Here is a 27,558-nt window from a genome sequence, read left to right as displayed (position 1 = left end):
TTAGAATACCAGTTTGAAAGGTTCAGAAACTGCCACAAGAACACTGTGTTACCAAGAAAGGTTTTATTCTTTTTGCCAGTAGCTTTGTTAATTGCACAAAAAAAATTTTTTTGTTTTGCCATTTAAACATTTTCACACATCCTATGAATGACAAATGTTAATTAAAAACAAGGCAAAAATTAAAAATTCACAACCTTAACTATAGGTTCTATCATTGAGGAAAAGAAACGGCTTTTCTTACAAGCTTTTCACAAGTGTCACATTTTTTCTTTAAAAAGGAGGGAGTCAGAAAAGCAAATGGCTAAAACAGAAATCTTCATAAAAAGGAACTTTACAGAATTGTCAACAATATTAAGACAACATTGACTAGCCAGTTTTATTAGAGCATCTCTCAATCCACACCTTTCCCCCCTCTGCCCCTTCCCTCCCCCAAGTATCAGGCCTAGGAACAGAGTGAGATCTATGTTCAGAGGCTACAGATATAAATAGAAGAATCCAAGTGAGACTATCACAAGTCAGCCTCAGACAGCATCTGAAACAGTCCAGTTTCCACCATTTCCACCCTTCCTCCTCACTTCACATCCACTTCAGCTCTGTCTGGCCTTCCTGTGACCACAGAGCTGGCTGGGCAGTGCTGCACCCTCCACCCATGTACCTATCCAGGCAGAAAGCTGCAGTCAGGCTTTTCCGGGTAAAGTTACAGTGTTCAACCAGTCTGCACCTGCAACTCCCACAGAAAGAGTGATATCCATTTTGAGAAATGCACTATTTCTGGAAAACAAGACCTGCAGCACTGAGATGCTTAGGGACCCTTTTGTAAGTATGGTTCTTTGAATTCACTATGAAATATGTCATGAGACTTGAGAGCTCCTTTTGCATTCCCACAGCTTCCAGAGGCACCGCAAAGTAAAAAAGAGGGAGATCCTTGATTAAACTGGCTCAGACCCATTCATCTTCAATCTAGTCCAAGAGGCTTTGCTGCACTGACCTGGAACTGTTCCACTCTCAGCAGAATCTGGGACAGTACCTCCCTTCCCCTCTTCCTTCCAAAATACATCTTACAAGACCTCTGGTCTTATCTCCTGTCCCCAAAATACAACTTCTCCCAGATGCCCTCAAAATGCAATTCATAATGTCATTTCTTAACTGCAGCATGTTTAATCAAGGACTTCCAGTGCTAATTGCTGTGTTTTTCTGGATGAGGGAAAGCAAAAGCAGGCTGATGGCTGGTTATCCTGGGTAGTTACATGTGCCTTTAATACAAGTATCTACATGTGGGATGACAGTTGTATTGACAAAGAAATACAGATGTGTAACTAATACTGCTCACACATACTACTGACAAATGGGCAAAGTGATGTCTAACAGATCTCTTACTAGGAGATGTTTGCCACAGGACATGAAGCATAACACAATATTAGCCTACAAATAACAGTGATAGCAGGTGAAATATTCACTAAAATAACATTTACAACATTAGGAGTTAGATGTCATGTTTCATAATGAGCATCTGATGCTTTCTCTGTTTCTTAATAAGGTGCCCCTGAACCATATACACGTTGCACAAAGCAGGATTGGTAAGAAATCCTAAGCCACAGGAAAATTTCTTTAAACAGCCATTAAGTTCCTAGAAAAATAAGATGGTGGGAGGGGCAGACCTCAGGATTTAAAAGAACACGGTCTGATTTGAATGTGCTTTCTTTCCTTTCAGAATCCCAGCCCAAGGGAGGAGATTGTGCCACTGAGAAGCGATTTTGGCCAATGTTTCTTACTGGCATTTTACTAACTCTCAATTCTAAAATGCAAAAGTCCTCCTAAAAGGCTAATACTGAGAATAAAAAAAAAACAAACAACTATGCCCTGTACATTTTTAGAGACAGGCATCCTTTGGACTCTGGGCTGCTCTGATAACCAACAATGAGATCATCTCTGCTTTTTAGCTTTGGCCTCTGCAGTTAAAGTCCCGCATTTTTAAAGTAAAGCTCAGCAGCAACCTTAGCCTCCCATTTTATCTACCAGTCTTTCTTGAAGTTATCTGGCCACAAGCAGAGTCACAAATAACAGGGAAAATTCTCATGCTGTGCTAGTGTCGTACTCAGAGTAGTAACACTAAGAACATGTATGGAAAATCTGACACGTATAAAGATCACTCACTAATCAGTACACAAAATATCCCTGTGAGGTAGGTAATTATCACCCACCTTGAAAGATGGGCAATCAGGCTTATAGATAAAATGACCATGAGAAGGCCAGAGAGAGAACATGGAAAGGAACTCAAGATCCTCTATCTCTTGGCTCTATGATCATTCCTCTTACCCCTTTCAGACTCTCCTTGTGACACTGCTACAATCCAAGACGCCTTTGTAATTACTGACTACTAGGGTACAAAAAAGTAAAGCAAATAGTGAAGCAACATAAACTAAGGCCAGAAGCAACCCCAAGGTTTGTTCCTTCACCAAATAAAATACCTCTGGCCTAGTTTTAAGCTAAATATTTCTCTTGCAGCTTTCTGTGAATATCTGTGTTAAGCTCCCATGCTGTTTGTGGGATAGGCAGCTATGATTAGCCTTTTAGGAGGCCACATTTACACTGGTATTCTCATTTTCAGTGAAGTTTGTGTTCCCTAAGCTAGAGTTATCTGTGCAGGGGAAGACATGGATGCAATCTGTTCTTCTCAACAGTATGAAGAATTCCTCCATCAGGGTACTGGGGAGGTGGAAGTTTAAAAAGAAACAGAATCTAGACAGTGCTGCATGCAACCCCATTACCTTCTGGAACTGCCATTCTCCTCCACAGGAGGTGCTTTGTTCTCAAACAGTGGGTGATAAACAGAAATGCTCCTCACTTTACTTGGGACCAAGGACTTTACAGATACTCACAGGTAGATGGGATGTAATTCACCTGTCCCCTTGATGCAAAAAGTCCAACACACACGTTATTTCACAGCAAAGGAGAAAAGGGATCGTTAGAAACAGCATCTTGGACAAGCGTACAAAGAGGAAAATAAAATCAGCCAAGCAGCAGATTTCTGGCAGAGTTGCCTCAGAGCTTCTGAACAAGCCGCCACTGTTCTGTTCCACGACTGTCAGTGCATGGCATGGATTTTCTAATTAGACTGCAACAATCCGAGCCCCCTCCTCCCCCCCCCCACCTTCTGCCAGGGGAAGGCTGACCGCAGCAGCTGCCTCCATGGCAGATCTCAAAGTCTGTGTATAAAAGGAAATGGAGAGACAGAGATGGACTGGTCCAGAGTTAAAACCCAGTATCATAATAATATTAATCAATAATCATAGTATTTAACAGTAAGAATGGTGCAGCCTAGTGGATGTAGGCCCTGTACACTGCAGACATGTCGTTGTCTGATTGGTCCAATGCTTTTGCCCGTTTATAGACCTAGAGAAGAGAAATTAGAAAAGGATCAGTGTCTGCTTTAGTAAGAAACCTTTCCCTAGAAAAAGTACTTGCTGACCACTACAAACCAGGATACTGCATGTTACTTCAAATAATTACAGCATCACAGGTCAGAACAAACCAGATTTTGTTTATACCATCTGTTTTTACTGATGTGATACTGTAAGGGCTTCTACCATTGAATCAAATTCAATTCCATTATTCCATCCTACTCCAAATATATTTCACTTGCTGTTCCCTCATCTTAGAGGCCACCACATTCTTAGATTTTGGTCCCTGTTGACAAACGGCTCCAACTCTACCTATTGAAGAAACACTGAGTAACACACATCTGAACAACTCTCACCTCATTGGCAGCAGCTGCCATAGGAGTTGGGTGGTTGACAGAATCGCCCAGTGCAATAGCTAATCTAAGATCCTTCTGTATGTATTTCAGGTAAAAATCAGGTTTAAAGTTTCCTTGCAAGATATCTGTTGAGAGGAATGCATGCAAAATATAAGCACGACAAATGTAAATCAAGCCTAATGCTAAAACTTTCCTTCCCCATGCTGATGGCCAAGAACACTGCTTTTAGATGTTCTGTTTCTCCTTCTATCTTCATTAGGCAAATAACGTCACTATCACCCACTGACAAAGTTAGTTAAGATTTCTAAGCAGTTGCTCTCCATTTCACTTACTACCCTGCCCCAATGAAATCCTCACTGTCAAGTCAAGTCCTAAGCAGGCAGTAAACAATGCAGAGCTTGGGCTGTATTCTCACAATCCCTAGCTATAAAGGATAAGGAACAGAATTCAGGTCTTCATTCCTAGCACACTTAAAATACCTAGAGTCCCAGGCTGATGAAGATGGGATGGTTTTCTCCCTTCTGCCATTAATTGAAATGCTAGTAGGTTGTGGGAAATGTTCTATAATAAAACAACGTAAGAGAACTTTACTTTGGCACTTCTGGTCCAGGAAGATGCTGGCAAGTTGTCCCTGATTGAGGATATCCAGAAGGGTCTGTTGGGACTGACCAGTCACTTGAGCCAAAGTCAGTCCTTCTGCTATCGTAGCCATGAAGCTGCCTTGGACCATGTTCACAATCAGCATCATCTTGGCAGCATTGCCTACTTCACCTGGGAGTGAGACACACCATTGGGCATTCCTCCACAAGAGATGCAGCAGCCTTTCTCCCCAACCCCACACAGTAAAACAATGCTAGACTCTTCATATTGATCCCAAACACACAACAGCTTCCTCTTTCCATAAAAGACTTTGGAAAATTTAGCCATTTCCCAAGCACTCAAAGGAAGGGGGGAAATCATAAATGCATGATTTCAAAATAAAATGCAACAAAGTCTCCAAAATGAACCAGTACTCCCAAAAAAAGAAAAAGAAAAATTAGGCTGGGGGCTCTGGAATTGGCCAAATTCCAGAAGAACATGTCAGTTTCTCATACTGCCCATGGAGACAGGAAACAACCAAACCCTCTCACCAACAGCGTACAAAGATAACACATATGCCTCTCAGACTCCTTGCTGTATATCCCAGTCCTTGCACTAAGAAACCATGATCAGGCCCTTGGTGTTTAAGTTACCTAGAAAAAAAGAGGTCTTCCCCATTGCTTGGAAACAGCTACTGCAGTCCTCGTATAAACCCCTGTCACCAGCTGCCAGGATCACAAGCATCCCATCATTTGATAGCTGCTGATTTCCCGAGACCGGTGCTTCCAAAAAGCGACCACCACGGGACACTATCACCTGGAAAAAGAATATCTCTGGTTAGCAGTGGATAAACAGCACGCAAGGATCTTGAGTACACAGAACAGCAAACGAGCATTGTTTAGGGTTTCCCTGTCCTTAAGGAGAGGATTTTAAAGCACAGATATCTTAGACACACAAACAGGACAGGGAAGCACTGTAATGCACCTAAGACAGTGCACTGCATCCGGCAAAGGGAACCTAAACACAAAAGTTGCCCTCGTACTCAGCAACACTTCCTGCACCCATCATTACTGTGCATATTTTCAGCAGCTGAGCTTGCATGCTTTTACCTTGTCAACCCCTAGTGGTCAAGAAACACTGCTAAAGGCTTACAGCCTGGAACAAGAACTGCCACACTGCTGCTGAGTCACAAGTGGTTGAAGTTCAGTTGATGTGATTACCTGGGCCAGCTCTGTGACTGTATCTGCATCCACGGTAGACATATCCACGTAACACTTCCCTGGCCGAATTCCCTGCAACACTCCACTCGGACCAAGTACCAGCTGTGAGGAACAGAAGAGCGGTAAAGCAATAGGGTGTCTGCAAAGAAACTCCAATCCTAAAGGCCCAAGCTAGTCTGGCACTGCAATGGTAGTCCGCTAGAGGGATGTCAATATCTAACCCCATGGATTATTTGGGGGTGGAAGCAGCATGATTTTGTTGGTAGACTTATTTTTACATAGCAGTCCTACCCAGCATCTATGAATACCCAGGCTCCCGTTGTCAGTAGGAGTCAGAGCTAGCATTCAGTGACTTTATGTTCCAGTCTAACTGGTGGAGGAAAAGCAAGAGCTAATCCTTACATCCTTTGCTGCTTTTGGATCTGATACACAGGCAAAGGTGATGTCACAGGTGGAGACAACTTCAGCAGGGGTTCTTCCCAGTCGTGCCCCCTCCTGGATGAACAAATCACACTGCAAAAGTCACAAATCCAAACGTAAGAAAAAATAAGTACAGAGCAAATGAGGTCTCTAGCATTTTGCTAAAACAAACTCTACTGCTAGACCCAACCAAAAAAGTCAGGCATATTAACTACTTAGCAACTGGGTTATTTGGGTTGTTCTTTGTTGGTTCATCTCCCAACATACAAGGGACTCTGTTGCAGCTTTTCTGAAACCCCAAGTGAAAAAATTCAAAAGAAAGGCACAAGAAAAGAGAATTCTTCAGTGAAATCATAAAAGACTGAGTACTGCGTTTTTTAGGAGAGATAAGAGCAAAAGAATTGGCAAGTGGACATAGCGAAAGGTGTTGCTGGACTGTAAACAGGAATATGCACAGCCGAGACTGACACAGGTTTTAGTGGGCTGCTCCTTAGCTCCTTCCCACCACATCCCCTTATACCGTCCACGTTTTGTGATCAGAAAAAACTTTTAGTCCCTTTCAACAAAGTAGCCAGAGCACCCTTATTGCCTTTGATATTTTACAATATAATCTGTGTACCAACAGATCCCCCAGCTACCCACATTTTCACCTCCGCTACACAGAATAAGCGGTTGGAAATGAAGCCAAATGTTTACGCACATTCTACTTTGAAGTCAACCCTTCCCATCCTCATCTTGTATTGTGACACACAATGGCAGCAAGAAAATCTCTTGCCACTGCAACATGAGCAGCAAAATGTATGTGTAGATGAAGCTGCAGTCAAGCAGAGCATCTCACCACACCACTCCTAGGATCAACTCCCCAGCACCTGGTCTTTTGGTCAATCTCTGAAACCTAAGGACTTAAATATTTAGATCAGCGATATTCCCAGAACTTTGTAGTCCTCAACAAGGATATAAGCAACCCCTTAATTTAATACAAAATAGCAACGTGGTGGGTGACTGTTCACAGCTTCTAGTCCAGAGAGGCCATGAACAAGCACTATGGAAGGAATAATAGAACAAGGTGCCAAGCATACACCTGTGTTTCCTTGGTGTCCTCTCCCAAGCACCAGCAACTGGTGACCACAGCCAGTAACTACATGTTTAAAAGAGGTAAGTACTGATGCCTACCTAAAGCACACGCCTACCTACCTTCTCAGCAGTCCGGTTCCACACAGTAACGGTGTGACCCATCTTCAGTAAATTGGAAACAATGCCGCTCCCCATCAGACCAAGTCCCAGAAATCCTATCCTGAGGGGAAGACAAACATTAATGAAGAAGAGGGATTATGTAACAGAACACAATGGTTGTGAGCCTCTTGTGGTCTTGGAAGTGATGAAGAGCAAACCCTGAAGCATCACAGGCAAAAAAAAAAAAAAAAAAAAATCACACTACACAGACAGAACAACAGGATTTTTAAGCCACATGTTTCAAATGTGCAAATACTGTGCTTTAACAGCAAGATGGTATTTGTTTTGCTTCATAAGCAACCTTGACAATTTCCGGCAGAAAGTCTTAAGCCTGCTTCAGAAGAGTAGGAAAATATTAAAAGAATAGGAGGCTAGATTCTTTGTTTTTTAGTTATTACATTTTGTTGCTTGTGCCTTCTGTAGCTAGCTATTGCTATACTGGAGAGAGGATGTGTGAATTAGCAGGTGCTTCTCTAATATTTTTTTTGAACAAGTTCGTGTGTACAATGACTGGCTTATACTATTGAATGATACATTACTATTTTTATTTCAGTAAAATCCAGCAAGAACTACTGCACTATGCAGCACACAGACAGACCAGAGATCTAGTCCCTGCTCCACAGCTGTGATTTGACAGACAAAGAAAGGAACCAATAGCCCAGTACAGGTCAACATGAGTGAGACAATCCCTGACATCAGCTGCCTTTCCTCCCCTAAGCTGGCAAAAGTTTTGCTCCCCCCACTTCAAGAGAAAGACAATGCACGAAGTTCCATCCCTGCCATTACCCCGCAATTTGAATTGTTTTGCAGTCATTGCTGCAAGGATCCTTTTATATATCATGCAGCTCGCTTCACACCAAAACCACAATCTGGCAGGAAATTCTGAAGCGTTCAGTTACATGGCTGATGTAACTTCAAACTGAGATCAGCCTCGCAGCTCCCAACAGTTAGTTCTTTACCAGTAGCCACGCTACAGTCGCACTGTAGCTTTCGCAAGCCACCCATGCTCTCCCATCTAGTCACGCTATTTTCTGTTAGAGCAAACTACTTTAGACAATTCAGAGCAAGACACTACAGGCTCCTTAAACAGATCAACCAAGGTCCACCTGTTTTCAAGGCTCTGGAACAGTCATCTTCTTTCTTTCCCAACCCACGTCTGAGCCACACTTTCCTGAGAGACTGTTTTACCTGAACAGCTTCATTATTATTTTGGTTCCCCTTGAGTACAGTTGAGAAATGATATCCCATTGAGAACGACCCCAACGGCAAAGAGTAAGCTGTGGCCTGAACTCTGTTAGAACAGAGCGGAAGTTACAGAGTGACACAGGAAGCTCAAGTGAAGCTGCTCTCACTCTAGAAAGGAGAAGGGGGGGCATTAGAAGAAACCAGAAGTCTCATATGCTACGTAGCAAAGCTCCTGGGCTGGGAGAACACACCTCCCTCTTCCGCTTGCCTTCTATATACGCAGGATAGCAATTAAACAACCCCAGTCAACTGCCACACGCTACCAGAAAAACTATCTTTTATCCTTCTGCATCATGCAGCACACAGAAATACTGCTTCTTCACGTTCTGCAATATACCCTACAGAAATAGGGCAACTGCATGAAAGCACTGAACTGCAAATATACCCAGGCCAGACCTTGTTTATAATTTTTCTACAGTACAGCTCCCGTTTTGTTTCCAGCTGCTTCCCTCCCACCTCCCCCCAAATTAGAGTTTCACACAATGACAGAAGAGGTCTCTAGTTACAGAGAAATGTTAGGTTTATTTATTCTCACAAGCTGAATACGGCTGCATGTATGAAGTGGGAAGGAGAAAAAGGAAGGGAAATGGCTGAAGTGCGTTGGAGATCTTACTTTTTGTCTGTGGGCGTGATACTGCCATTGACTGCTGTGCTGTCTGCTGCCTGGATGGAGGTGGATCCCGTTTCCTGAAAACAATGAAAAGCACACAGCTCTGGAGGAACTGTAAATCCTTATGACAATAAGGAAGATCCATCAAAGCCAAGATTTGCCTCACCTCTTCACAAACCTTCAGCTTCTTTGTGATGGCTTGATAGCACACAGCTGGCTGTATGAAGAAGACAAAGCATTCAGAGGAAGGACAGTGTTGAGTAAACAGACTACATCCTTGCTACAAAGAAAACAGGCAGCTCACCCACACACCATCTACAACACAGGAAAACTCTCAGGCTTCCCTCAATGGGTGAAAATAAAAACAAAAACCCACTGTAACATATCAAGTCATTCCCTTCCTACCCTACTCCAACAATTCAGACTTTTGTCTGAAGCAGGGACTAGGACCTCCTTTCCACAGTTCATACGACAGGCTCCCCTAGAGGCAGGGACTCAGGGCATCCCTACTCTTTGGCACATTTGAGCCAAAGAAAATAGAACTCCAGAGTCTGACACAGAGCACCTCGTCTCATACCTGTGCTCATTATGTCAAGGCAGCTGTGGAAGCCTTTTCATTAAGCTAAGGCGGCACATGGCTTACAACAAATCGCATGGTGAAGGCTGCCCCTGCCTTGGCTCCTTATTTTCAGCTACTCTTAATCTGTCTCTGCCCAGATCCTCAGCCAGATATGTTTTTTTCTATTTCATTTTATCTTCTCTTTTCCTCCAGATTTTCAGTGGCTGAAAATAAAATCCTGCAAGACTTCTGACTCTTATGAGATAAATTGACTGTTTTTCTGGTCACAGGAAATTCTCCTCCCATATTAAGCTAAGTAACAAGTTTATCCAAATGAAGAAATTGGAAGAACAACTATCAAAGACAATCAAAAAACAGTGCTTTTAAACAGAAAAACAGCTTTACCTAGCCCCCATGTTCAATCTGCAGAATTTAATAGAACAAGCCTGCCAAATCCTGGTGCTAGGAAATCTTTAATGACTTGAACTATTTGCTGTCTTTGCTTCTAAATCATTCTAAACCTAAATGTTAGGAAGTAATCAAACTATTAGACTGCATGTGACAATCTCATTGCTACTAGGCCCCAAGTAACAGAATTTCAGAGCTGGTTACATTTACTCCTTGTACTTAGCCCTTCATCCCAGCAAAGGGCAGAATGCCAAGATACACAGATTAGCAGAATGATCCTGTCTGCCAAATCCTCACCTTCTCTGTCTGGCTCAGCAGGAAGTGATGGAAGTGCGGATCACTGTCCTTCACAGGCTACAAAAACAAAAAAAAACACAAAAAACACAGACTCAGAAACCTCCCAGAGTCACTGAGCAACCACAGCACTAGTCCCTTGCTCTCCCAAGCTGCATGACAACAATAACTTAAGGTGTAAAATATTCGCTATATAACAGCTGTATCAAGCAGCCTGTTTCGATTAAGCAGTTTACACTTTTTCATTCCGAAAGCAAAGCCTCCTCTATCACAGCTTGACTCCATTCCCTTGGGTCCTACCTCTGGTCACCAGAGAGAAGAAATCGGTGCCTGCCCCTCCACTCCCCCTCATGAGGAAGCTGTAGGCTGCGATGAGGTCCCCCCTCAGCCTCCTCTTCTCCAGGCTGAACAGGCCCAGCGTCCTCAGCCGCTCCTCATATGTTTTCCTTTCTAGGCCTCTTTTCACCATTGTCATCGCCCTCCTCTGGACACTCTCCAACAGTTTCATGTCCTTTTTATACTGTGGTGCCCAGAACTGCACACAGTACTCGAGGTGAGGCCGCACCAGCGCAGAGTAGAGCGGGACAATCACCTCCCTCAACCTACTAGCGATGCCGTGCTTGATGCACCCCAGGACACAGTTGGCCCTCCTGGCTGCCAGGGCACACTGCTGGCTCATATTCAACTTGCTGTCAGCCACAACCCCCAGATCCGTCTCTGCGGGGCTGCTCTCCAATATCTTGTCACCCTGTCTGTACATGTAGCCAGGATTGCCCTGTACCAGGTGCAGGACCCGGCACTTGTCTTTGTTAAACTTCATGTGGTTGGTGATCGCCCAGCTCTCCAATCTGTCCAGGTCTCTCTGCAAGGCCTTTCCATCCTTTACAGAGGCAACAGCTCCTCCCAAAACAATTATTTTCCAGCTTCCAAGAAATTTCTTAAAACAGTATTCTGGGAGTTGGCTGGACACTAATCCTAGCAGTCATATGGTAGGCAAACCCATATTAACAGCAAAAAGGACTAGAGCCCATGTATTTTATCTGCCCAATGAGCATCATAAGCACTATTGTAGAATCATGCTCTTCTTACTCCGCCTTATTATTTAATTATGTACAAAATGGAAGGTTTCCAAAAGCTAGTTAAGAGTGAAATTGAAGTAAACTACCCTATACCACAGTATCCATGCAGGAGAGACTATCCACATCTTCCCTTCCAGTTTTGGGAAGCCAGTCACAGAAATATTTTTGAATCCAGAAGTACAAAAAACGTGTGCAGTAGCTGAGGTGTGAATTTGCAGATGACTCCACAATGACTGAAATATCACTTTTCAACATACTTACTAGTTGCCCAGGAGACTGTCAAGCTTTGCTACAATACAGAATGACATAAAGAAAGCATCTTTTTGGTCCTACTGGAGGAAGGGAAAATCTCTACCACAGCTGAGATAAAAGGTTCTAAATCATTTTCTACAAGCTCAGTTCCTAGATCAATTACGCTGTAAAGAAAACCTAGAGCTTCTCACCTCACTGACGCTTGGTGGCCATTTAAATCCAGCTACTGTTCCAGTCATCACTCTCTTCACTGTACTTGACTCTGGAATTGTGAGGTCCTGAGAAGATATGAGGAAGATCAGAGAGTTTACAACCTGGCTCAGTAGCTGGTAACAGCATGTTGATCATAAGATCATACACAGTTTTGAAAAGCACTACACATGCTCTTCCATGAAGAGGTAATATTGAAAGCACATGGTATTACCAATGCAGGTGATGTTAAAAAAAACAAAACATGAACTGCCAAGAATGGAATTCAACCAGCTACATATGAAGAATGGATTGTCCAGCAGCTGCAACAGTAATCATTGCACTTGTGTAATCATGCAGTGAGCAGAGAAACAAACACACTTGATCCAGCATTTCCCTCTGGTGGATGCAAAAAGCTAAACAAATGGGTAAAGAACACCACCACAACCAAGCACAGCTTTGAACTGTTCTAATCTTCTACTGTCACAAAACCAAAGAAAGTGGCCTACCTGCTAGCAGAAGCTTCTAAGTGTGTATCTGATACAGTCACATCTGCTCAAGTTTGCAGAACACATGAGACAGGAACTGGTATGTGGACTGCTCCCATTCATTAACAGACCCCAATTTGTCATGTCATGATGATATTAATGCATCATTAGTCTACTGTAAGTTTTAATATATGCATTCTTATGTTTTAACCTTTATCTTTGGAAATATGTCTTCACACTATATGAAGAGAGTGTGCAAGACTTCTATGTACTGGGTGTTATCTTCCTGCAATGAGGACTCAGAAATGAAACACCCTTCGGGAAAATGCACGGGTGTATCTTGGTGCTCACACAGAACCATGAGAGAAGAGCACTTTGCAAAACAGGTAAGAGCAAGACCGCTGTAGGTAACTCATACTGATACAACTGTTTCAGCTGATAGCAGGGACAATTTAGACTTCAGCCTCCAACCTCGAAGCGCCATTTCAGTCTAAGGGACACCTTCTGCACACTAAAATTCTCTCTTTAGAGACCACGCTGCTGCTTCAACTGGCAGAGCATGGGTGAAGACTACTCTGATAACATATGATCGTGCTGGTCCTTTGAAAATATCCATATACACTCGAAAATGAGAGTATGTGAATGATCACGTATGCCTAAAGAGCATTTCTAGATAGAGCACACCTCAGCAACAACTGGATCCTTGAATTTTGTGCTTGGAAAACTAGGACTTGGACTATGAACAAAAAACCCAGATCCCAAAATTGCAGTAATTCAGAACAGTAACAAATGTTTTTTCCTTTTAGGACTAATATGTTGGGGGAAGTTATGAGAATAAGACAAGCAGAAAACAAGATTTTAAAGTTATTTCACAGGCTGAAAAATAGTGTTATGACACAATAATTTTATAGTGATTTCTCTAATTGTCAGTACATTACTTTTCTGAACTTGTAAAAGTTACTTTCCTAGAGAAACTCACTCACTTCCATGGTCTGTGGCCAAACATTTATCACCTACCTGGCCACCACTTTGTGACAAGCTGTTTAAACCCACCACACTTGTAATTCCCCAGTAAAAATTCTGGTGCCACAATTAAGTCACTCAGCATTCTCTCTGATAACCCAAAGCAGATAATAAAGTAAAAACTAAGCATGTAGCACGTCAGCACTATCGGAATTCTCACAGCCATCGGTTTTGATCAATTTTGGAATGAACTTAGCTCAAAGACAAAAGCATTTTGCATCAGAAAAAAAGGCCAAGGGGCTTATTGTAATTTGAAGATACAATGTGACACTTCCGAAGGAGAAAGTAAGTTCCAATAAAGTGTATTCCTGCCTGAGTCACTCTAATTATGAGTAAGAATTCACAAGTATGCATCCATTCCTCCCCTCTTCCAATTCCCTCCAAAAGGAGAAATTGATGGTGTCTTCTGCATGGTCTGATTTAACAGAACCTGGCTCAAGGAAAAAAAAAAAAAAAAGCCAGTATTTATTTCATCAGCTTCATTTTACTACCAAGGCATCAAGACAGAGTTTGCTGTTCAACCTGTTAGGGCCAATTCAGTAATAATTTTGGAGATCAAAGACTACCATCTTGAGTTGCATCCTGAGGTATGCTGAAAGCAAAGATTGTGAAGCACAAGAAAACATGATCCATTTGAAGCACTGGTAAGCAAGGAGGCTGATGCAGAGTGTTATCAGCTGAAGTCTCCCAACAGTCTTCATCTGCAGTCTCCAATGGAACATATGCATTGTAAAAAAATCCGCTGAAATACTTATCCTTTTGGAAAAAGAAGATCTGGACCTCAACACAGAGTTCCACAATAAAGAAGAAGGCTGGAACTCTAGATGACTGCTGGCTACTGTTGCTGTCATGACATCCAGACGTAAAAGGGAAGTAACAAGGATAAAATAACACTCTTATACTGGACTGTTGTAATGGAGGAAGGAAATAGATCCTATAGCACAGAAGCTGAAACAAATAGAAATAATTCTTCTGGTGTATTCTCTCCATGCTACAAGAATTTCTTCTTTAAGCCTTTGCTCTTAAGAACACCTTCATCCTCAGTGCTTACTAAGAGTGTGTTAAGTGACTATAAATCACTTAATCACACAAAGCAGATGAAATGGGACGAGTCAGGAATCAGATGAAGACCCACATCTCCTCACTAATCCTTCCCACATAAACTGAATTTGAGGGATGGCAAGATGGAAGGTGGAATCTCAGGAGACAGCTCTCAAAGCCCTCTCCAAGATTTGAACAGAGCCATTTAGTAACTGCAATAAATTCACAGAAAGAATCAACAATATGCTTGCCAAAGGTATCTGACAACCAATCGGTCTAGAAGAAGCAACATGGAGCAACTTAAACCACCTGATACTGAACTGACTCTTCCTGCTGGCCTGATACTTAAGGTGCCAGAGTCCACCTGCAAAGTCCACAGGGCTCTGGCGGACATGCACAACACAAACCTTCTCATCCTTGGGCGGACGCCCCCGCTTTCGGGGGCTCTGATCCTGGGCTCTTTTCAAAGGTGACTTTGATCCTCTCTCTGACGATACAGAAGAAACCCTCTTTTTTCCTTCCCCTGTGCCCTTCTTCAACTTCCCTTCAGACAAGCTGGCTTTGCGTTTCTCTTCACCAGCAGATTGCTTGCCTCTCTCTTCACTGGAATTACGTCGATTCTTCTCTTCACTGGAGTTATGGGAAGATGCCTGAGAGATTACAGAATAGAAGATAGTAAGGAAAGAAGAGAAGAGCTTGAATGACTTTTATGTAACACCAAGGATGCGAAGAACCCAGTGCTGATTATTATCAGGCAAACCAACAGCACGGTAACATGAAAACTAGGTATTTGTTAGCCCCTTGAAGTCAGTGAGTGAAGTTGCTGGTCAGTTCACCTGCAAAAACACATCAGTTTAAGTAACTGAGTAATAGAACAGGCTACGAAGATTCCCTGGGAGTGCGTGCACATACATGAACTTCTACTGTACTTAAGACAAGATCAGTAGATATCAAATTCTAGCCCAAGACTTAGACTGATTTATAAATTCATCATAAGCAGATCAATTAGCCTCTTCAGTTTCTCCATCAGTATTAGAATACTTTTTCCCCCTCCTCCTCAAACAAGACTGAGTGGGGAAGAAGAGAGGATGGGGGGAAAAAAAGACACAGGAATGAAAACCATATCCCCCTCCCTCTCCAAACTTGAGAGAAGCAATGAACTCCTATCAGATAAAAGATCCGTTTCACCATCATTCATACCAAGTCTTGTTTTGATGCACACGGTAAAGAACCACCCACTCACCTGATCCTTGCCTTTGGTTTTTCTAAGGAACTCCTCTACAGCATCCACGGCTTGCTGGAAGCGCTTACCCTTGTTAATCTTTATCATTTCCTCTTTGTGAGGGTGATACGGCTTCAGCTGCTCCACTTTGATCCAAGCACTAGAAATCAGAAAAAATAAGTTATATTCTCCAAACAGCAAATTCCTCCACCACTCTACTTCTAGAAATACAGATGCACTTTCTTCCCAAGAGCAATTGATGATAGCAACCCAAATTCACGTTTGTGAATTTCTACAGCTTGGAGGACTGTAATATCTGCATTCACTGAGAACTTACTTCTGGCACTTTTACTTGGGTTTCTCCCTCAGGTTTCACATCCTCCTGTGCTAGCACCGCTCCCTTCTAAGTGCTATTCATATACTCCATCAGCAGACCAGCCTTTGGACATGACCATAGGCACTTGTTCAGTACAAATGCAGTCTAGTGGCTGTTCTTGTATCACCAGTAGAAACACCCCCAATCACGTCTCCGTATTAGGTAGCCCCCAACACGAATCTGTTCATAAGGCTGTTAAAAGTGGAGGTCACGTAACAATTCAACGTAATCAAGCCCTTGCTCAAACAGTGCAGAAGTGTCTGCAAAAACTGGAGAAAGAACAAAATTAGATACCTCACAAATGAAGTACAAACACCACAGCTCATTGCCAGGCGCATTTCTAACGTACCTTGACATTCTGCACAATAACGTTTTCACTTTTGAGGAAAAAGAACAGTTTTCTTCATTGTTACTATCTGACTTAAGGTAAACTGGGACAGTAGCAGAGCATTCACTTGATCACAGTTGAAGAGGAAACTCAGAAGAGCACTGCTGCTGAATAGGACCTCTTGACATTTCTCAAATGGGTAAGTGTTCAACTACAGGACGACAACTTCACTTCCCTTTCTGATTGGCAAGCTCTTCCACAACTCATTCACTGCAGCTTAAGGGAATACCTTTGCTTTCATTATTTCTTGTGGCTTTCACAGGGATTCGACTACTTTTCTCCCTCCTCAGACTCAAGCCTAGACTTATTAGCCACACTGTTAAAAATCTACTTCTGCCTTACTGAAAATATACCTAAGTATTAGAAAACCTTTTTGAACTAGGAATTATTTTTTTTTTTAGCATGTAGCAGCCCAGCACAGAGTATGATCCAGTTGAATTGATTTTCTCTGGTCCCCAAACATCCCTGTGTTACAAACATAGTCTTGATTATACATTTTAAACATTCTCCAGTACCATCTAGCTCCTGTAAGCAGGTGAAATGGTTTAACAGATGCCTCTTTAGAAATCACATCATGCAATTAAGCTTAACATAAAGTGAAAAAATGATAAAAGCAACTACTTAAAAATTATTTAAAAAAATAATAATTCAATTGCTTTTCTGGATCCTGCTTGCCCTCTCTTCATGAGTAAAGCCAGCAAACCCTTTAAAACTTCACAGAGAACCTCACTGGCATTAACCACTTTTTGTAGTTAGAGCACAGCTTCCTGAATCTAGACTTAAACTTTTTTGTATCCCATATAGGGAAAGATAAGGTCTCCTGCTAAAACTGACTGCAGTAGCACCAGCACCCTTTCCATACTACCAGTCATAGCCTGGAAGCAGAACCCAGTACTCTCCTGCACACGAAGCCGAATCTTTTTGCTTAGTTCACATCATCTTCAGAACACCTGACTTAACATACCAGAACGAGTCAAATCATTGCTTTCAGCCTATAGCCTACAGTTCAGAGAACATCTGAACACTCACTTTGATGCAAAGCCTTTCTGTGGGACACTGAGGGACAAAGCAGGACGAGGTGCTACACAGCATCAGCACTAAGTCTTTCCTTTGTGCATACAAAGGAAACAAACTTTGGGGGTACATTACAATAAGGCACATTAAGCACTGTTCCCAGATTTAAATTTAAAAGTAAGAACAGTTTTTTCTTTCATGGTGTTCTTTTAGGTCTCCTTCAGCCTGCACATGCTATCCCTCTTTGCTGTACATGCTCATTAGTTTATTTTCCCATTACTTCTCCTTTGGGGCAGAGACAGGCTGAAGTACAACGCTTTCCTCTTCCAGGCACTGAAGGTATATTTTGGTACTCATGCTCACAGGGGACAAAGAGCTAGAGATCTCAGAGACAAATTAAAAAGTGAAAAACAGTCTTAAGGGCTGCCTCAGGGTAACATAACTGAGAAGGGTCTTTTCCTTTCCAGTTTACCCTTTGTGTGTCACACCTTGGATAACCCTCTGTAAGACACAGACATGACTTTTGACACTGGATGTCCAGAAAGCATGTGTGTGTTTCAGACACCTGAAAACTAATGAATAGATGTGTTTGCTGGGAAGTTGTTTACGGACCAGATCTCTGTTAAGCAATAACCTCACGGCCAATACTCAGATAGGTCTCCTCTAGGTGTGCTGGCTCTGGCTGGGATGGAGTTCACTTTCCCAGCAGCAGCCCATACAGCACCGGGCTCTGCACTTGTAGCTAGAGCAGCACTGGTATCACACCAGGGCTGTGCCTGTTACTGAGCAGTGCTGACAAAGCATCACGACTCTACAAACCCTGCCAAAACCAGTAGGCCACAGGTGAGCAAGGAATGGGAACGGGGTAGCATCACGGCAGCTGACCTAAACAGACCAAAGGGATATTCCATACTATATGGTGTCACATTCAGCACTAAGAGGTGGGGAAGCGGAAGGAGAGGAGGGGCTCTCATTATGAAGATGTCCGTCCTCCCAAACAACTGATAACAGTATTGGGAAGCAGCGCCTCAGGACGTGGTCAAACATTATTCTCTACTTCCCATCAACAAGCAATGTTTTTTTTTCCCCTCTCTCTGTACTTCTGCACAGTCTTTGCTTGTTTTTCACTCCTTTTTCCTTTAAGGAAATTATCTTTATCTCAACCTGTGTGCTTTTTCCCCCTGCTCTGCCATGGAACCCATGGGCTGCAGGGGGACAGCCTGCTCCACCTCCTGCACTGCCCTGGCTGCTTGCAGGGCTGGTTCTCACTCTTCTCTCCTCCAACTCCTGCTGCACAGCAGTTCTGCCCCCTGCCACCCCCACAGCCCCTTTCTTAAACCTGCTCACCCAGAGGTGCGACCAGCATCACTTGCTGGCTCAGCTCTGGCCAGCAGCGGGTCTCTTTTGGAGCTGACTGAATTTGGCTCTTGTCTCCGATGGGGCAGCTTCTGGGCTCTGCTCACAGAGATCACCCTGCAGGCTCCCTGCTAACAAGCCCTTGCCAGGTAAACCCAGTGCACTAGGATGTACAAGGAACTATTTTTCTCCTAACTTGGCAATGCATTAACGCCCCCAGAAAAGGAATTAGTGACATTACATTACTGAAGCTGTCATATTTAAAATGAGATTGCATTTATATTGCCGCACAGAGTCATCCAATATCCATAAAGAATGGATTAAATAGAAAGTGAAAAGACGTTAAAAAGATCATAGAATATCCAAGTTGCAAGGGACCCACAAGGATCATCATGTCCAACACCCAGGTCCCCAAAGGGATCCCGCAAAAAAAATCAGTTCGTGTGTCTGAGAGCATTAACACATTTTTATATATGAGATACATTTTAGTAATGGGCTTCTCTGCTAACTTCATACCCTTCTGTACGAATGTGACCTAGAGCTGCATGAAAAACAGTGCCATAGAAGAGATACAACCAGAGCCAGCAGATTCAAATCCGTGAGGGGAGCTTAGGACAGGTAAGATGACCTTAAAGCGCACCATTTTCTAACCACTCTTCCAGTCTAAAGATACCAGTTCTTAATGATACCTCGAAAAAAAAACAGAAAGATCGGAGAAAGGGAAGTAGCAGAAACTCCACAAATACTTTTTGCAAGCCTTACACTTCGGTCTGCAAAATGGTGGCACTGTATCTCCACGGCTCTTTTACTTAGTAAAGCCTGGGAACGTTCAAGTTTACAGAGCACCAGTTCAAAGGCCCACACTAAACGTTAACGCAAGCAGTCTGAAGTCAAAACAAAACTGCCTGGCTATTTGCAAGATTTGTGTTAGTGAGCAGACCAAGAAACACAATGCAGAAATAAGGACAGGGTTCCTGACATCAAAAGGCAAAGCCCCAATTTTCATCAGTATGACAACTCAAACGGCAGAACTCTCTAATTTGGTATGTAAAGATTTTAATGGAAAACAGCACAAAAATGATCACAAGTTAAACCAAACGTCCATGCAACTGAAAGGAAGGGATATTTTGCAGAAGAACAAGCAGAAGTTCAACATTGATAAAAGTTGTGTTAAATTCTTCAAATTTATGCAATAACAAAAATATTACAGAGTACTTAAATTCAGAAATATCAACAAGACAAGAACAAGTTTTGACTACAGTAATTTTCATCTATGGCACTCTGCCTACAGAGATGTCCAACAACATCCCAGCTGGCTCTGGCATACAGCAGCTCAACTACAACCGAGCTCTGCATGGGATATGCCCAAACAAAAATCAGCAGCAGCGTAACCTAACCCTGCATCAGCTCAACCCACAGCCTCTGAGTCTATGAGGATTCCCAAAAAGTATCACATTCAACACCTGGCAAACTCATCACATGTTTTCTGATGTCAGGATCTCATATGATGTTTTACAAAGACTACTTCCATAAAACTTCTCTCCCCCTGAAAACCAGGGAGGACAGTGGCATAAGAAGAGGGTACATGCTGGCATCACAACAGTATATGAGAGATGGGAAGACACTAAATGCTGTGGCAAGATTGTCAGGCCTAATGCAAATAGGTTGCAGATCATTAGTTATCTTAGATTACAAGCTTCTTTCATTTTTCCTTAGTATATCAAGTCAGGAAGTGATCCCTGACCCCATCTAATTTACTGACACTATTTAGTTTTCCTATCGATGCTTCAAAAAGGCGCTGTGTGTTAAGAACAAGCTGCTCCAGCTTCCTGTTAAGATTGATGCACGTGACTTGCAAGACCATGACTATGACAGTATAGCTGCAGTGGACGTACATGCACACACGTCCATAGCCCTGATGACTGCAGAACTCTCCCTGATACTTCCATGAAGTAGAGTGACAGCTTCATAATAAAAAGCAATGATTTTTTTTTTCCAGTTCTGAAAATGTCATAATGAATCTCCTAACAGGCCATGAAATGTCAGAATATTTTGAACTGGATGGAGTACTCTAAGAATTTCTGTAAGACTGGTAGGCTATGGGCCTGCCAGCCTAGTAACTACTAACAGCAAAAAATAAATACATACAGCAATTCTTGCAGCTGCTGCCCTTGATTACTAGAATGACGTACGAGTATTTCCTAAGACATGCCTGTAGCTTGTCATAGGAAATGGAAAATAAAAGGCGATCTGAAAATCTATTTAAGAAGCACAGTTAAAAACAAAGGTAAGACGTCAATCTTCCACTGCTATTTAGAAAGGCCAAAAGAAAATTGTAGTTTATAATCCATCCACTATATGCTGCTACATGCTTGTCAGTTCTATGGCCAGGAAACATCAACTCTTCTTGATTTTGGATGAAGAATCATTTTGACGTGACTTACTTTGAGGACAAATACTCAGAAAAAAAAGTCCTGGGCAGACTAGGAAAGTCTCACTATAAGAGAATAATTTAGAGAACAAGTCAATAAGAGGCATTACGTGAGCACGTGCATCACAATCAAGGAAATCACTTAGAATAGGACATGGATATTATATTTCCACTATGAACACCAAGCTGCCTCTCACAATGCTAGAGCACAGGTGTACATCAGTTTAAATTAATCAGCAAATTCCTCTTCCAAGTTAAAGCAATAAAATGACTGCAAAGCCATTCTTACCTTTAAGCAGGTTTCTCCTTAACCTTTGGTATGGGAAACTTTAGCCACACAGGTCAGAAAGAAATAGCTTTTCACTAGCATTTTGGAATTCCTCAGAAGAAAATAGTCTATCCATATTCTGAGATTGCCTAACCACTGACAAACTGGCTGTCAACCACCCTCAGAAGTGTCCAAGAAGGACTCTACCCGTTAACTAACATTGCCTTCACCTTACACAAACCGGCCAATAACCAAAAGGTCTATGTCCAAACATTAAATCTTGACAGAATAAAGCAGTAACAGAAGAGCTGTAAAATTGGATCAATGGTAATGTCACCCTGCAACCTTGAAAGGTATGGAAAAAGCAAAGCACATGAAAACAGGAGCAACATGCACTAGAATACCAGTATGAGCCAGTGTGGATTCATCACACCGTGAACTACAGTCAGTGAAAGGAGCTCTGCATGCTCCCATTTGTAATCCTGTTCATTAGATAAAGATTTTCTTAATTTGTTATTTCCACTGTTTAAATGTCTTTAAAAAAAGGTATTTGTAAAATGCATTAGTTTACTTAAAAAAATAAAAGGACTTCCCCTTGATGCTCATATGTTAAGTGAAAGCACTTAAAATTTTCATGATTTGATTCTTTGACTATGCTCAAAGACAAGGATTTCTCACAGTTCTACCACCACCATAACTCAGAAGAGAGCAGGCACACAAGATTCTCTCTCCTGTCTGTCAATGTTACTTTATAAGAGCAGCAAAGAGGACAGTATTTATTTCTATTTAGTTTTCAGATAGCATATGCAAGTCAAAACGAGCAAGATGAACTGTGATCATCTAGCAGGAAATGATAAAATTTCACAAGCAGCAGGGAGAGCGGGAAGAAGGCAGGCAGGTGTATGCACAAGCATACCTTCCTGTGTTACATGATTGGATTTTCCCTAGTAAGAATACAGAATCACACAGTAGACCCCAATTATTTTGTAGATCTGAACTCTATACTTGCAATTATGTTGCTGACCTCAACTACAGTACCACAAACATACAACCACTTCTTCTAAACTTGTCTTAATACAAAACACCTCTGTATTTGATCCAAAAACATGAAATTGAAGAAACAAGAGCAAATGATTAGAATAGAAAGAGACAGATACCAGCTTTTAGAGCCTGATTAGCTCGAATATCCATTGGCTAACAAGAAAAAAAAATCCTTTGCCCTCAAATCAACATTCACCTACCGCATGTTACTAGAGATCCTACAAACCTTCCTATTAGCGTGCAGCATTCATTTCTACCCCATCAAGTTTAGGTATCAGTTCTTAATGGATTTTTTTTAAATAAGCAAGAACATGGTTGAAAACAGTTCTCTTAAGCAACATCCATTTCTTGGTTCTTGTTACTCCTGTCCTTACCAGAAGTAAATGTGTTTGCTAATCTCCTGTAGGTTTCTCGCTTATTGCATGACTGAACACCAAATAGCAACAAAGAAAAGAACAGGAAAACTGGAAACAACTTTTGTCTTCAAAAAATATGTTGTTTTTTTTTTCTCTCCAGATTGCAAACATCTAAGTCCAAGACAACTATGATCTTGCATGCTTCTTTGGAACCAATAAATTCTGCCTTGCAAAAAGAGAGTCTACAAGTTTTTGCTGCCCTATGCTACAAAGTCTTCCAAAGGTGCAGCAAGAACGTTTTCAGTCTTCAGGCATGAAAATATGTTCTTTATTATGAGTGGCAAGCATAAAGCCATGTTATTCTTCCACCAGCACAAAAATAAATGAATGCTCTTCACTGTACCTGTCTCAAACAGTTGCAAGCTAAAACTTAACCCAGGACCATCACACCTACTCCCTTACAAATGGCAAGCTACCTAGAAGTTTCCTTCACAGCAGCAACTAAAATCCTGGTGTAACTGAGTATAGAAGTCTTTCAAGTCTTCATACAGCCACTTGCATGGCTATAGCATGCAGTAACAGATGGATTTTTATTGCATATAAACTAAAAACTTCTACAAATTCACACTTTGCTGTGTTAGCAAAAGTTTCTTCCATGAAAAAAGCACATTATAGGGAACAGCGCTTTCAACAGATGAAAACAAGCAGTACATACTGATCTTCTGTTCCAAAAAACTTCACAAAGAAGCACTTTTTTCCACGAGGTTTCTTCAGATCTTTAGGTGGATTAACGATCTAAAGGCAATTAAAAGTGAAAGTTAAAAAGCACATAAAGAAAGGTGAAACTCTGTGACTTCATTATCTGGCATTAGAACTCTTGTAGATTTTTATTTTTAAACCTAACAAGGAAGAGAACTTAAAACTGTTACAAGTCTTTTAATTAAATATGTAGCCCATATATTTCTTTAGATATGCTTATGCAGCAGCAGATTGAAAAAGTACCCAAACTCCACTGATACATCACTACATTCTTAGTGAGGTTCCCTGTCCCCCATAAGACAGCAATCTTATTAAAATTTATAAAGCCAAATGGCATTCATAAACATTTGTTCCACTTAGTTAAGTTCAAAATTCATATTCAAAATATTGTCCTTGCTCCCAAAATAGTTTACTCATGAAGTTTAAAGTATTAGAGAAGAGAAACTCAGTCCTTCTCTTACACAGATGACACCTGAAAGACTGCAGGCGAGCCTGGTTTTAACCTGATTCAACAACCAGAGTGAAACCAAATATTTATGGCTGTCAGACACATTAACAACGCTTTTCCCCCCTGTGCCATGCTTTTATCTCAGCATTTCCAGTCCTCATACCTACACCAAAAATAAAAACAAAGTTCACAGAAGCACAGAATATCCTGAGCTGGAAGGGACCCACAAGGATCATCGAGTTCAACTCCTGCGGCCCCAGAGAACCACCAAAAAAACAAAAAATAGAAATCAGACCATGCATCTGAGAGCACTGTCCAAGCACTTCTTGCTCTCCGGCAGGCTCGGTGCCATGGCTTCCTTGGGGAGCCTGTTCCAGTGCCCAACCACCCTCTGGGTGAAGAACCTTTTCCTGATATCCAACCTGAACTGCCCCTGAGTTTTTTCATGGAAACCGATGGCATGTAGAATTTAATTTCCTAAAATCTTTCCTAAAATCTTCTTTGGGTCTTTCATCAGCAAAAACCAACTGAACCAGAAGTTCAATGCCTACAGTTCCTCAAAAAACATAGCTCTAAACAATATCTTGAGAAGGCAGACTCTTTATTTCTATTATTTAAACCAGTGGAATTAACTAAGTCACCAGAGGAAGAAAGAAACCTGAGTTGCAGAAAGCGATAGTGATTAAGTTGCTAAATCTGAGGAACACAATCAGTTCTAGAGCTGGATGAATTGCTTTTCATCCCATCTGAGCTAACAGCTGTTAGTGACAGGCTGAACTTCCAGATCAATTAAAACCCTGAAACTGGTTCACAGTTTAGACTCAAGGGTTTGGGTACATTAAAAAACAACTAACACTAATCTTTAACTGAAAAGCTTTCAGGTAAAGCTTTCCCTGTACAGAAGGAAAAAAAAAAAAAAAACAAAAAAACAACAAGTAAATAAGTAAAAACCTAACTCACCTTTCCCGGCCATGGTGGATACCGGCCCAGCTTCCCCCTAAGGACAAATTAAAGCATTAGGCACTAAGATCAGAGATGGGGGGAGGGGGGAAACAAAAAAACAAACAACCCAGAACAAACCACATACGCCACCACCAGCTATTCCATTTCTATCTTATCTCATTACATCATATTCTCATATGAAGAGAATTACCATTTACAGACAAAACCTACCGTGATGGGCAAGGCACAAGCACTTGACACATAAGCATCATTACTGGTAGATACCTGTACCTAGACAAAGTCCCTATAAAGTCTCCATGAACTTGGTGCACTATCAGAATTTAAGTCAAAAGAACAGCAGCAGAGCGACTGCCTGGAAGAAGGAGCGACATAGCCTTTATTCTTCTTGTAAGACTGGATATTCCATGCAAGAAACTAAGTGCTGATTCAGGCAATCAAACCAAAGATCAGTTCGGTAGCTTATTTCCATCAGGACAGAACAGTCCAGTAAGATAAGCATATCAGCTGCAGATTTCCAGCTCAGGCAGCTGAGATTGATAGAAGTTCTGATAGAAAAGCTCTACTGGCAGGACAGTACTGTCAGGACACCCGCAATAGGTGTTCCATTATCACTTCCTTCAGATGCTTGCCACTGCATGTGGTGGTGTGCTAAAGATATAAAAGAGCCAAAAGAAATGCATACAAGTTTATTTCCTATATTTGCAAATGTGTCCATTACAAGAACTACATAAAACTATTTTTTCCACAGAGGAAAAAAGACATTAGCCTTAGCCCACAGCACACCAGCTTTATTATCACCTTACCCTTGCCACTTACAGAGGCTGCAGTACTCTCACAGAAGCTGATCAGTCATTGTCTTGACAGAGAGGAGCAGAGAATCTGCAAAGCCTGCCAGCTCCTGAACAAAAAATCCTCAACAAGAGGCATCCCAGTCCCTCCCGAGATGGTAACTCCACGGAGAAGATTCAGTAGTGATGGTCAGGCAGGAAAACTGCCAAGAGCTATAACCATAACCATGTCTCATATCTGATGCTTGCATCCTCGTGCTGAACAGCATGTTCATCAAAACCTTTCATATGGTACTGTTTTACTGTTAGAGCTCTCCTACAGCCACTTGAGGGACAGTAGCTGTCTAGGCTGTCACATACAGAAGTAAAGCAGGATAATCTGCATTCCAACACCACGAGCACTGCACGGCCCAAATGCTTATTTGAAAGAAATTTTACTGAAAGGAACCTTTACTTACTTTGCTATAAATATTAGACAACTTCACAGCACTTTCAATTTTTCGGATGAGAAACTGCAGTTGTCACAGCCTGGAGCGCACACTTCTTTTTATCTGAGATATAAATATAAACGCATACACCTGCGTGTAGGGGATTAGCTATTTCTTGCAAGCCCTAGCAAGAAGCCCTAGCCTGTCGAGTGAAGCAGAGCCTATGCACTTAAAAATCAGTGCTTACAGGCCTTGATGGAATCCCCTCAGTTCTCCTGATCAGCAAATACAAAACCACAGCTCTCCAGCTATGTGAAGGTAAAACTGGAGTGACAAAGGGAAGTAGCTTCTGTGAGCTTCAAAGGAAGCATCCTAACCTGCGAAAACAGAAAAAAAGGTGCTTTCCCACGTTACTGCGCTGCTGTATTAGAGCACTCCCAGGGAGCAGCACCTCCGCCCTCCCCGGCCGCCTCTCTCGCTTACTCCCGTTCCTTCTCGCCTCCCCCCAGGACCCCGCACCCCGGAGCGACCCCCGCCGCCCGCAGCCCCGCTCCCCCACCCGCCGCCTCCCCGTGCCAGCCCCCGGGGCCGAGCCCGCCTCCCCTCGGCCCGCTCCGGCTGCTGCCGCCCCCGGTCCCTCCTCAGGCCGCTCCCGGCGAGCAGGGCCCGCGCCGCCCGGCCGGGCCCCTCCTTCCCCGCGGCCGGCGGGTGACGGCGCTCGGCCCGGCCCGGCCTCGGCCGCAGCCCCGCGGCCGCCACGGGCGGAGCCGCAGCCCCATTCCCTCGGGCGGCGCCTTCCCCGCCGGGCCGGGCCGGGCCGGGCAGTGCCGGGCCGCGTCCCCCCGCCCGCCCGGCGCCCGCCGCCACTCACCACACCAGGTCTCCGAGCCTCAGGCTCACGGCCGCCATCTTACCGCCACCGCCACCAGCCGCACCGCGCGGGGCCTGCCGGGACAGGACGGCGCCCGCCGGGGGGCCGCGGCCAAGGGGATTGGGCGGCCGCTGTCACGGGGCCGGCCGGGGCGGGGCGGGAGGGGCCGGGCCGGGAGCGGGGGGGCGGGGCCGGGGCGCGCCTCAGGGGCGGGGCCGCGGCTGCGGCGGGGCCGGGCGGGGCGGGGCGGGGCCGCGGGCACCCCCCGGGCACCCCCCGGGCACCCCCCGGGCACCCCCCGGGCACCCCCCGGCGGCCTCGGGCTGCGCCGTGCCCGCGGCCGTCCCGGGAGCTGCCGGTGCTGCTGAGGGATGCGCTCACCTGAGCGTCTGCAGGAAGGGTCCCTGTGGGGCTACCGGAGCGGCGGGGACAGCTGGCCGTAAGGACGGGCA

At 43.3% G+C, this 27,558-nt stretch overlaps 1 protein-coding gene across 8 annotated transcripts; it reads right to left on the bottom strand.

Moving 5' to 3' along the window:
- Positions 1–48: 48 nt before the first annotated feature.
- GLYR1 (glyoxylate reductase 1 homolog) lies at positions 49–27,233 on the bottom strand. 8 transcript variants are annotated; one of them, XM_068699428.1, is made up of 18 exons: positions 27,107–27,230; positions 26,483–26,612; positions 26,266–26,358; positions 25,017–25,053; positions 23,565–23,644; positions 15,641–15,779; positions 14,805–15,047; positions 11,848–11,934; positions 10,329–10,385; positions 9,231–9,281; positions 9,068–9,141; positions 7,171–7,270; positions 5,959–6,069; positions 5,557–5,658; positions 4,990–5,152; positions 4,349–4,528; positions 3,758–3,882; positions 49–3,393 (listed from the first exon to the last, which is right to left on the bottom strand). In XM_068699428.1, exons 6-18 carry the CDS (start codon positions 15,725–15,727, stop codon positions 3,319–3,321), a joined length of 1,455 nt encoding a protein of 484 aa, XP_068555529.1. In that variant the 5' UTR covers positions 15,728–15,779; positions 23,565–23,644; positions 25,017–25,053; positions 26,266–26,358; positions 26,483–26,612; positions 27,107–27,230; the 3' UTR covers positions 49–3,318. The 8 variants fall into 8 exon arrangements, with proteins under 8 accessions (XP_068555529.1, XP_068555527.1, XP_068555523.1 ...); XM_068699426.1 differs by lacking the exon at positions 26,266–26,358; XM_068699422.1 differs by lacking the exons at positions 26,266–26,358; positions 26,483–26,612.
- Between the last annotated feature and the right edge of the window lie 325 nt (positions 27,234–27,558).

Source organism: Anas acuta, chromosome 15 (genome assembly GCF_963932015.1).
Source record: "Anas acuta chromosome 15, bAnaAcu1.1, whole genome shotgun sequence".
Lineage (NCBI taxonomy): Eukaryota > Metazoa > Chordata > Aves > Anseriformes > Anatidae > Anas > Anas acuta.
Note: the sequence above shows the minus strand (reverse complement) of the source record. Positions and strands in the feature narration are given on the sequence as shown.

Coding starts and splice junctions, on each gene's coding strand:
- GLYR1 (XM_068699422.1), bottom strand. CDS start 27,144: ATGGCGGCCGTGAGCCTGAGGCTCGGAGACCTGGTGTG. Junction 5,153..5,556: donor CAGTCACAGAGCTGGCCCAG/GTAATCACATCA, acceptor TTCTTTTTCCAG/GTGATAGTGTCCCGTGGTGG. Junction 4,529..4,989: donor GAAGACCTCTTTTTTTCTAG/GTAACTTAAACA, acceptor TCTCACTCCCAG/GTGAAGTAGGCAATGCTGCC.